Raw genomic sequence first — 12,204 nt, forward strand, 5'->3', positions numbered from 1 at the left:
TTATTGCATTCCCTTTTTATAAGCCAGCCTGCGAGTCTCTTCGCTATTAATCTGGGTCTGTGTCATGGTGAGCTGATAGTAAAGAGGGAAGGAGTCTGTAGGAGAAAAAAAAGAAGCTTGACTTGGAGGTTCATTTTTCTTGGGTCTTTCGAAAAAAATCAACTCAATACTACTACCAATGTTCCAAATGCTTTTTTTTTCCCCCACATTGTTCTGTTTACTTGTGCCTATATATATTAAAAAAAGAGAATTATCCTCAGATTTTTGCTTGTTTTTTTTAAATTCTTTTCTGTTTAATTTTCTCTTGAAAGCTATTGGTGTCAGTAACCAGAGGGAAACCACTGTAGTCTGGGACAAATTAACTGGAGAACCTCTCTACAACGCTGTGGGTAAGCTGTTGTGCATGGATGTCAAATGCAAGGCCTTTTTCTACTTGCAGATGTGGTCATGCTAAAACATCTGACTCAAAAAGCATGAAGTCATGTTTCCTATAATCTCAAAGAGTCTTCTAAGAAATGGGTTGTTATATATTTACCAATTTTGAATAGTTATTCTCATGTTGAATTAACTCTTTCTTTTGCTCTCCCCATCCTGATAATCTGTATTAGACAAATGAATCAGTATGGCTAGAACTTTTAATAATCCCTGCTGTTTCTGACACCTAAAAGAGATCTCACCTCCTCCTCCCCTCAAAACTCAAGATTACACATGTCCCCAGTCCCATATCTATCTCTCCGTAAAGTATTTGTGCAATTGTTCTTCCCATATAGGCATTTGAATCGACTCTGCTGAGCTTATGAAAACAAAAATCTCCTCATTTTAGCTCCTTCTGCTATAAACATGGCTATGTCCACAGGGTGGAAAGGCTCAATCTCAAACATACCACCATTAGATATCATGCTTTATTCAGCGGAAATAACCACGTATATTTGAGTCTTACTCTTAGCAGCACATGACAATTGAGCACTGAATGACACTGTCACTTACTAAAAGGAAGATTCTGTTCTAAATATACAATCACTAAAAGGCATCATTCTGTCACAAATAGAAAAGCACCATTTTTTGGTCAATAAAGTAACAGGTTGTGGGTTGGGGAGTGGAGACAAAAGTTGTCAGAGATGGAATGATTTATGGAGTGAGCAATTTTTACTTTGCAGTTACTTTAGTATAGATTGGAAAAAGTGACGTTCAAGCAGAAAATATGCTTAAAAAGTGTTTTGTAAGAGTAGCGTGAATCCTTTGGAAAGAATCTTTATAAAAAATTAAGGTGTTTAATGTTACTGCGTTATAAGAAAGCATTTAGTATGTCTTCTGTACTTGTGATACAAAAGAAAAGATGCAAAAAAAGGTCAAAGAATTGCAACCAAAGGTCCTATTAGACAAAGTACCTCTTTTGAATCTTTATTTTCTTCTCATTCTCATGAGCAGCTCATTTTGATTATAAGCAGGATATTAGAACTTTAGTGACTAGGAGAGTATTCTTTCACAGACGAATGTTAGCCAACTTTTTATACTAGTTAGGGTTTCACATTTGTTTTCCCCCTCACGAAAGGAAGGGCCTACTCACAGGAACCAGAAAGTTCTTATTAAACTGTAAACTTTGAATTGTAGAAATGCAGCTTTGGACTTTGAGTTGTCATTTTAAAATAATGCAACTAGGTTAGTTGAAGTTATAGTGAAGGATTTCAGTAAATATTTCACCAGGAAGACTTTTTGTGATGTGCTTATTTATTCATTCCTTTTTCTTCTACAATTTCTATTTTTCTATTTTAAAAATATTAGGCGTTCAAAAAAAGAATGACTGAAAACCAAAAGAAACAACTGACATTATAAACAGACCCATAGGAAATCCTAATATTAGAGTTGCCAGGCTTTAACCATGATCTGCATGTTCAAGAAATTCATGGGGAAGATTGATAATCTTAGCAAACAATTAGAAATTTGAGGATAGAAATTTTATAATGGTGTTAAACTCCATTGATGAGTTTTACATCATATTAGACACAGCTGAGGCACAGACACACAAAGGTTAAGAAAATGCAGAAAAGTATCTAAGAGAAATATAGAGTAAGATAAGAAGGTTCAATACATTTTTAATTGGGGACCCAGAAGAAAAGGAAAGCGAGCGAGAGAGAAGTTTTTTCAAAACTGTTGAAAAATATGCCACCAATTCAAGAAGCACTATGAATCCCCAGGCAAGATATATACACAGAAAGTCATACACAAACACAGGCTGAGACCTGAAGATAAAAAGAATTTTAAAGTAGCCAGAGCACGTGACTTTGAAGAGAGCAACACTAAAACTTCTAGCTGATTTCTCAATGGAAGCAGAGTACAGTGGAATGAAATCTTTGAAGTGCTAAAAGAAAATAATATCCACCTGGAATTCTATATTTAGTGAAAATATCCTTAAGAAATGAAGGTAAAATATAAAGGCAACAACAAACCAAAACTTAGAAAAATCATTACAAGCAAATCCCTACTGAAAGAAAAACTAAGTAGTTTTTTTCTGGTAAAAGGAAAAAAATGTTCTCAGGTGGAAATTCGGCAATGCAAGGAGAAACACAGAGGCCAAGAAAGAGAAAATATGTAGGTCATTCTAACTGAATTTTGACTGTATAAAATAATAATGTATTGTGATGTTCAAAATATATTAAAATTTTAAATACTACATAGCAACAATAGTACATGAAAGGAATATGCAGTAGATGAGGTTAAAGTGTCTTGTGGTCCCAGTACTGTCAAGGATGCATGTTGTAATCTCTAGAGTAAGCAGTAAGAGAGTAAATAATGTATAATAAAGGGGGAAAATGGAATGACTTTTAAAAAGAAGGCAAGAAAGGAAAGAAAAAGGAATAGAACCAGGAAGAAAGGACAAATAGGAAGCATTTAAATCCTACCATGTAAGTAATTATATTAAAAAGGACCAGATTACTCTCTTCAGTAAAGTCTGAAGCAAAGGAGTTAATTGAAACTGCTAATGAGCTGATGGGATTAGAACAGTAAGATTGGAGAGACAAATTGGTCAGACCTTTCAGAGAAAAGATACAACTGGTATGTTTGGAAATTGAATAGGGCATAAACGTGAGGCAAAAATAAAACAGGGCTATAAGATTTTTAGCCTGAAAGAACAGAAGGAAATTAAGTAATATTTAAAGAGTGCCAACATGAGAGAAAAATGACTTTCTTTCTTGGACAAATTGAATATGGGACTTGGAATTAAAGCTCATTTCTGAACAATTAGAATTTGTGGCTCTGTTATAAAGAGATTGTTCAAAATGTAGACTTAAAAGTTGATAACAGGAACTTCCCTGGTGGTCCAGTGGGTAAGACTCCATGCTTCCAATGCAAGGGGTGCAGGTTTGATCCCTGGTCCAGGAACTAAGATCCTGCATGCCTTGTGGTGCATTCAAAAAAAAAAAAGTTGTTAATATAGTCTCAGTTTATTATAGATGAATTCACCATAAGAATGAAGGTTACGTTAATTTATGCAACTAAAGTTTAAGTACCTTTCTGTAGACAGGTTCTGTGATGACCCCTAGGCGGATAGTGACAAACCAGGCAGTTACTATGCTTGCCTTGGTGACACAGAAGGCTAGGGGTACAAATTTGGAGGCTAGACAAGGAAAGAGAATAGAAAAGGAGGACAGGGAGTAATTAGCTGGGAGGAGACACCACTAAGTCATGACAAGGATAAATTCTGCCTCCAATTTTCTTCCACCCAGGAAATACTAAGGTGGCATATGTCCATGCAAGTTTTCAGTTGAGAATATCAACACAATATGAAATCTTTAGCAGCTTTATCTTGAAACAAGATGAAAGGGAATTGATGGAAACAGAATCAGCTTTTTACATATCTTTGTCTTCATTTATATTATGGCCTGTGGGTTTTCCACTTTTTCCCTCTCTCTCTATCTATATATTTTCCTCCTTCTTGTCCCTTCCTCTTGTAAACCTTTTCTCACTTGAAGCCTATCCTGTGCTTCTTCATTTTTCTCTCTCTTTACTTAGTAAATTATATAACTGATAAACAGTATTTGTTAGAGGCAAGCACAGGAGAGGGACAGTCTTGCTTTTTTTATTATGTCAACCATTTTTATGGGGTCCTTGATAGGTAATCTATTCACTCAACCCCTGTACAATAACAGAGAGGAGAAATTCAGGGTCCTATTAGTGGACATGAAACAGGCTTGGTGAAGACGTTGAAGACCAAGAAAGCCTGTTTGTTCTTCCTTGTCATCAGGGTGTGTTTGTCGTCTGACATCTTTTATGACGATATGCTTATGAGATAGGAAAACATGCAAAGTCATCCATTGAGGCACAGATGGTCTGTTTCAGAAGCTTCATATAGTCTTAGCGTTTCTATGTTCTGTGATTGGCGAGGTGAACATTGGTGTGGTACCCAAGGTGGAGATAAAACACATCCCTCCTTCCTAGTCCCTGGGCCATGATGCAGCCGTGGTGGTCTCACGGATGGATTGCAGCAGCTTTGTGGCCCTGGATCTGAAGCAGGTCTCTGCCTTCTCTCGTCTGTCTTTCGTTTTCCTCATCCCTCTGACTTTTCTCCCTCTCAGCATTATCTTCATCAATATTTTCCAAAGAATTCCCTCCACTCCTCTCCCCACCATTTTTCTAAGCCTTTTCCTTCCAGAACCACCTTTTTTTTTAGTGGTCTACAGGCCTTGCTGTCTTCTTAATAGTGTTGAAAAGGAGGTTTAGATTGACAGATGTACCACAGACTAAACTGATAAAGAAGCCAAAGCTCCACAGGTAGTTCGGATGTTAAGTGGGGGAAGGCTTGAATCAACTGATATTTTTGCACATTCATATACACATTTCACTGATGCTGCCCGGGAAACATTCTGGCCTGACTCGGATGGCCCGTCTCTTTCCCCAGTTCTTGGCTAAGTTTCGTCACTCACTACTGAAGTTGCTTGGTGCGCATGGCAAGCCAAGTGCAATAGGATCCTCATCGTGGTAGCTTTCTGTTGAACACAATTCATGATTTAATGTCAAAATGTTATTCATAGTAAGGACTAATATCCAGAGAGGCCAAAGTCACTGATGTGAGCCCTGTAGTATATTACAGAAAACTGCCAATTAAAATCATGTGTCTCTCAGCCATTATTCCTTCTTTAAATGGTATTACAAACATTTTTTTCAAAGGTACTGGATTTAAAGTTTCCAGTGACACATGACTCTTTATGCAGAGAGTGACAGTTTTAGACGTTGGTCATTCTCTTTACCTTTTTAAAAAAATTTTGCATATTATTTCACCCCAGGCCAATGACTAAATCTAGTTAGTCATCTGTTGAGATCTGAAGGAACCTTGAGCTCAATTCTTTTATCTTTTCGGGAACTGGGATATGTTTCAGAGTATCAACATGAAAGAAAACCATAGCTGGCAAACCTCCTAAAACTCCTAAGCATGCTTGGTCTTAAACAACAAAGGTGTGGTTTTGTATTGTTTTTCTTGGGAATGGAACAGATCGTTATTTTTTGTTAAAATATGGAATATTCCACTCTGTCACAATCCACTTATTTTTCTTTTTTTTTCATGTCTTTTGTTGCATAGTTCTTTGGATGTCTTACATCTCCTTCAATCCTGGGTAAAGAAATACTGCCATATTTTGTGTTGCTTGAATTCCTCAACTCTGCCACTTTAAATAAAAAGAAACTAAATTAGAGTTCAACTTGGAGCTATGTTTTTTCATATTCTTTTAAGGCTATGACTTCTTCTTGGTTACATCTCTATCATAGAGATTTAATTCTGGACTCAGATTCTGGGTTCAAATTCTGCCTTTTCCACTTACTGCCATTCTGTGCCTGTTTCCTGAGTGATTAAGCTGGAGAAATTAAAAGTGGCCCTCATAGGCTTGAGGATCAATGAATTAATACACATAGGACACTTAAAATAATGCCTAACAGACTATCAGGCTTCAGTAAGTATTCAGAACATGGCCACTATTTTGAGTTGGCTAATGACCTTTTCAGTCTAGGAATGCCAGATGAAATGGGTGGTTGAAACAACAGGTGTTCTTAGGCGAAACGCAGAGCCTACCTGGGGTCACATGCACTCATGTCAGCCATTGGCATCTTGACATTTATACACATAAAAGCTGAAATAGGTTTCAGCCCCCAAATTTTGACACACATGTTTTCATTCACTGCCCCCTCCCCCAACTCTCCATTTTTCTCTTGGCACCTGATTTCAGAAAATGTCATCAGCTGATGGATAGTCTCTTCCCCTTTGCAAATGACCGCATACCCAGCTTAATTATACTAGCTTAACTTTTGACTAATTACCATAACACATAGCAGTTAAATCTGGTTTCCTGGATTTAATGTCCATTGTGGGGAAAGCAACCCCAAAACATTGAGTGTAACTGCCAGCAGTCCTTGCTTAGTCCTTCCATAACCTGTAACCTTACCTTATCTCACTGTCAGGCCAGTTGCACCTCATAGCAAATCATCCCTAGGAGCTGTATTATTTGCCTTTGCTTCTAGTCAACTGAAAATAATTTAGATGATCTCTAGTGTGGTTTTCTCCCCCCCCTCTTTGGTACATTGCCCTTCTATTGTTATAACTAACCAAAACTGATTCAAATTTCTAAATATTCTAAAACATATTTCTTCCTCTATACTGTTTACTCTATCACTCAGTTAACCTTGACCCATGGGCTTTGAGGCAACTGCATTTTTCTTTACTCTTAAAACTTTGTTTTTCAGAACAAACTAAATCTGTGACACATATATTGGATATGACTTCATTTAATACAAAGACAAATTCCAGGTCACCCAAGTTGGGGTTTTGGAACCTATTCATTTGATGGTGGGAACCATTTAAATCCAGTTTATTTAGTCTAAGTAAGGGGCGTGTTTTCTAGAAACAGGCTGTATGGTGTTCTGGACTCTGTTTTCCTTCCCATGTTTTTCTGAATCACTTTGGGACTGAGCAATTCTCTGTTTCCTCTAGACATGCTGTTGCTTTCTGTGGACTTCACCTCCTGCCACCCTTCCAGGGGAGTGCTTTCCTGGAGCACTGCCTTCCCAAATCCACTTGTCTTCCTATGGGTGCCCTGCCCCCTTCAGCAGAGACTAGCAGTTCCCTTAACATTCCATTCATACATCCCCTAGTGATGCACTCACTCACTGCATCACAGAGCATTTCAGTTCTGCGGTCAGGTCAGCAGTCAGTAACCAACTGAGCCACTTTCCTAACCAGGACACAGACTGTGTGGCCAGGTAGGGAAGAGTCATCTGAACAAGAAGCAGGAATTGACCTGATCTTTGTCCAGCCAGAAATGCTATTGAACCAGAGACTGACTGGACAGCCTCTGTTCCCCTTCTGCTCCACGTCTCTTCCTTATCTTTTTCTACACTCAAATGGGTAGAAAACTGTTCATTCTGATGAACTTGCCCATGTGAGCCACCGTGTCCTAAATGGTCAGGAAGAGAACGCAAACCTTGAAGCTGGCCATCTCTAGCATGAATTGCCATTATTTCTCCTAATGCTCCAGCTGCTCCAGTTTCTCCCGGTCCTTCAGATCCAGCTGCCGTTGTTCCCTCTGGCTCTTCAGTTCCAGCTGCTGGCGCTTCCTCAGGTATTGGTGCTCTGTCTCTTGCTCGCGCCCCAGCTTCCAACTCATACATGTTGGGGAAAATTGACTGCTGCTGTTGGTTCTGGATCTAGCACCTCTTCTGATTGTTCTCAGAAATTACCTCCACATGGGGCTTAGTCCTCCTGCTCGGGATCTTCTCTTTGGCTTTTGGTCTCTTATTCTGCTCATGTAATTCTGCCATCTTAGCTCCTTTAATGAGTTTTCTAATTTTCCTTTGTTCTTAATTCAATTAATTTCAAACATTTGTGTATTGCTTGGTAGTGTACCAACCACTGACATTTTCCTCTTTGGCAGTTTTACTAATTCATTCCATGTATTCTAATCGCTTTAAACTCAAGTTATAAAAACAAAAATTCTGCCAGCCTTCCGTGATCATGGGATAATGGAAGGAGAGGGACTTCTGAGACCATCTAGTCTAAACTGCCTTATTTTATATTCTGGAAACCCAGGTCCTAAAGGGAAACGAGACTTGCTTGAGTCACATAGCTTGTTGGCGGCAAAGCCAAAAATGTAGATTTCACCTCCAGTGTTTTGAGTCTCTTCGGTGAGGGTTTCATTCTGTGGATACCAGATACCAGTACTGTGGGTACTTCAAAGCTTTTAAGTGAGGAGCATAGTGCCCCGTTAACTTAAGTAGTCCTTGTCCAAGAGCAATAGAGTCACAGAGCCACTTGATCATCAGTGTGTGTCTAGTTTTTTTTGAAATTAACAGTTGAGACAAATGCAGTGTCCTAAAGAACTTGCCCTAAAAAAGAGGTTCTCAAGCTTGAGCAGAACACTGAATAACAGAGGTAGGAGGATTCAGGCCCTCCTTGCCTAGACTCGCAACCAGATTCCTACAATGCAGGGACTTCCCTGGTGGTTAAGACTCCATGCTTCCACCGCAGGCGGCGTGGGTTCATTTCCCTGCTTGGGGAACTGAGATCCCACATGCCATGCAGCATGACCAGAAAAGGAAAAAAAATAAGAATCCTCTGATGTAAGGACCAGGATATGTGATTTCAAAGTTTTCCAGGTGGTTCAGGTGTGCTTTCTGGATCAGAACCACTGCTGTTGAGTCTCGCAGTGTTTCTTAAAGAGAGGGCATCTATTTACAAGGTGTAATTTCTGGGCCCCCTCCCTAGACTTATTGTCCTAGAATTTCTGTCAGTGGGATTTATCTTTAAACTCCCTAGTAATTTTTATGTCCATTAAAATATAGAAAAAATGCTGATCTGGAAGGCTTTGAATCAGTAAGCAAAAAAAGCCTAAAGCCTGGAGCAGTGTCCCTTGATAAAAACTCATGATTCGGCAAACCAGCATAACTAAAACAAAGTTTCACAAGTCAATATTTATCCTGCTGAGTTCAGTGGATGTTGACATTTTCCATCCTAACCATCTTATTTCATTTTTTTTGGCATAGGTAATCAAAGTTACATTGATTTTTAAACCCCTAGCCCATTGTAGTTTGAAACATGGAGGATAGAGATGTGCTTGTGAATTCTACCTGTCACAGATTTAAAGCTTTCTCTAGAAAGCCTCTACTTTGCCCAGCTGCTCTGGTCCAGCCATTAACACCTGCTAGGGTTGCTTGCCTATGAGGAAGGTCCACTTGGGTCACAGTCACACACCACTGCCTCTGTGGACAAAGTGGGTAGATTGCCATGTTCCCTGGACACAGGAGACCTTGGAGACTCCATCATGCTGCTACTAACGGCTTGTATCCACCCCAGGGCAAGTCATAGAAAAGTCAGCCCCAACTAAAATGAAGTCATAAGGGGAAAAAACCAGGAATCCTGTGAGTAGTTTTGTTCAGGTGCTGTTTGATTCCTGAGTCAGACAGTCCTGGGTCTCCCACCAGTCTCTCTTTGAGGTTGACCCCAGATGTGGTCGATTCAGCTCTCTTCCAGGGTGCAGCAGGTCCCAGCTGCACACTCCCAAGCTGAGCTGAGAACAGGGACTCTTGTGGACTAAGCACAAAAATCTCAGGCAGGCTAATCTGACTACACCTGAACCGATCATTGGGGACAAGATCCTAGAGCCGAGGGTAGGGTGGAATCTCAGGCTGAGGTTGAAGGAGGGGTGGTTTCCTAAAGAGAATTAGAACTACAGCTCCCAGAAGCAGGAGGAATGGATGCCTGGCAGCAAAGAGCAGGGGTCATTGCTTGGCCATGTATTTCCATGGGCTTCCTCTTTGCCTCCTGTTTCATTGGTGATGAAGAGCCTTGTTTTCTACTTTGGAAACCAGTATAGCAGGGGTACCCAACCCCCAGGCCATGGACCAGTACTGGTCCGTGACCAGTTAGGAACTGGGCCACATAGCAGGAGGTGAATGGAGGGCAAGCAAGCACGCAAAGCTTCAACTGTATTCACAGCCGCTCTACATCCCTCACATTACCACCTCCGTCAGATCAACAACAGCATTAGATTCTCGTAGGAGCTCGAACCCTACTGCACTTGAATCATCACCCCTCTCCCCCGCCCTGGTCCTGGAACAAATTGTCTTCCACGAAACCAGTCCTTGGTGCCAACAAGATTGGGGACCACAGCAGTATAGTATCCCGAAGTCCCTGATTTGATTCTCCTGCAAAGTAGCCACCATCAAAATCAAGCACAGACTGCCCTCAAGGGAAATAATGCTCTAAGTAATTAAAAAGAATTGATTAAAATCCACAACAGGAAGTAACTGATTTTTAAATGAAGAGAAAGGCATAGTATAGTTAAAGGTGAACCAAACTAGACAGTAACTGCCAGCGCTCACATGGGTAGCAGACAAGCATGCGTGATCTTCCTCGTGCCCTTTAAATAGACTGTTTTCAGGAGGCGTCTGAGCATAGTCAGTGCCTAAAAATATCGAGTGAGCACTCACAGATTCAAAGTTACAAAAGTTTGGTTCAGAACTGAAATCTGACAAATAAAGCTCAGCTGATGCTATTGTTTATCTTTCACAGTTGCTTTGTATTAATGCATTCTCTTTCCCAAGCCTTCTGTCATAAAGCAGAACACAACTTCCTACTAGGGAGATCAGAAAGTGGGTGATAGTTACTCAGTAAAAACAAGGTTGATCTGTTAAAATGGAGAGTTTATTTTATAATCTAGCAAGGAGAAAGAATGGTGACCTTTAAATGATTCGTGTAATGAGTCCCGATTCTAGTCTACTTTGAAAGAGTTTAATATAAATAAGCATTCTGTGCATAAGCAAATGAATCTATTTTTTCCCCTCTATAGTAGTGTCAGGTTCTCTACTTTGTCACAAATTGCTACCCAGTTTTTCCAAGGTACAGCCTTTTATACGTAGTACAGTGATCCTGAGCTGTGCATTTTGCCCTGGTAACTAGCCTGCCTTGCATTTAGATTTTTTTTCTGCACTCATGTATGCATAGAAAGTCCATATCCAAAACAGTTTTTTCATCTTTTTCTGTGAAAAGGATACAAAATCAACACCCTAAGGTATGTATTGGTCTATAATTTTGCATAAAAGCTTTAAATTCTCCCTCATAAATTTATCCTCTCTTCTAACAATATGCCCATTCACTTCTAATTTTCTAATTTCTGTCTTTGGAAAGCTACAGCATTTTAATTGCTTATAGAAACTAATCGATCTCCTATCCTTGACAGTGACTTCATTAAGGTCTGATTTTTTTAAAATCAAGTTTTTCATATTTATTGTTGTGTTTTGATCTATAGTGTGGCTTGACCTAAGAACCCAGTCTACCGTTGAGAGTCTTAGTAAAAGAATCCCAGGAAATAATAACTTTGTCAAGGTAAGAGATCTCTTAAAAAATATGCTATTAAAATGCTCATTTAACAGAAAAAAAAACTTGGATATTTCACCAGGCTTTCTGTCTTATTGCACAATAGTTATTTGGTACAATTTATAGAATATTTCTCTACAGATAATTACCTTCCTGTCTTTCTTACCCTGTGGTGAATTGGAGAAATAATGTTCCAAGATTAATAGTCTGGCTGCTGCTGCTGCTAAGTCGCTTCAGTCGTTCGACTCTGTGCGACCCCATAGATGGCAGCCCACCAGGCTCCGCCGTCCCTGGGATTCTCCAGGCACTGGAGGGGATGATAAACTGTCCCAGTGACTTAAACCGTACTCCTTAGGGAGTGCTTCTATAATTCCACTATGCTTTCCAAATCCTTCTCTCTTGCTTTTTCACCATCCATTAAAGAAAGTTCTGGGTGCTTTTGAGGTTTTAGGCATCTGGACTCAGGGAGAGAAAGTAAAAGACACTCCAGCCTTTACGTGAATTCCTCTTCCACTTTTCTTCATATGGAGATGCCAAAAAATTGCCTAGTTTTCGGTCCTTAAATAGATCTCTCTTCAGACAAATGGGAAGAAAAATTTTAAAACAGGTGAGGTACCTTTGTTAGCAAGGTCAAGTTCTCCTAGTATCCAAAAGGAAATTCCAGAGTTTTTTGTTTCTTTGATTTTTGGTTTGTTTGTTTGGGGCTTTTGGTTTATTTCCATTATACTTGTCAGTGGGACTCTTAAATGGTAGTTTCTTGTGGTTGTTGGTTCTGAAAGTGAAAGTGTGAAAGTGAAAGTCACTCAGTCGTGTCTGACTCTTTGCGACCCCATGGACTATACAGTCCG

At 39.6% G+C, this 12,204-nt stretch overlaps 1 protein-coding gene across 5 annotated transcripts in view; it reads left to right on the forward strand.

Annotated features, from left to right (window-relative positions):
* Positions 1-12,204, forward strand: part of GK (glycerol kinase) — a 78,068-nt gene that overhangs the window by 21,210 nt on the left and 44,654 nt on the right. For 3 of the 5 annotated variants that reach the window (XM_065915623.1, XM_065915626.1, XM_065915624.1), the window contains exons 4-6: positions 312-389; positions 7,521-7,604; positions 11,289-11,365. In XM_065915623.1, the coding sequence (XP_065771695.1) occupies positions 312-389; positions 7,521-7,604; positions 11,289-11,365 (239 nt within the window). The remainder of the gene's footprint in view (positions 1-311; positions 390-7,520; positions 7,605-11,288; positions 11,366-12,204) is intronic. The other 2 variants (XM_065915625.1, XM_065915627.1) reach the window with 1 other exon arrangement.

The sequence above is a fragment of the Muntiacus reevesi genome, chromosome X, assembly GCF_963930625.1.
Source record: "Muntiacus reevesi chromosome X, mMunRee1.1, whole genome shotgun sequence".
In the NCBI taxonomy this organism is placed as follows: domain Eukaryota; kingdom Metazoa; phylum Chordata; class Mammalia; order Artiodactyla; family Cervidae; genus Muntiacus; species Muntiacus reevesi.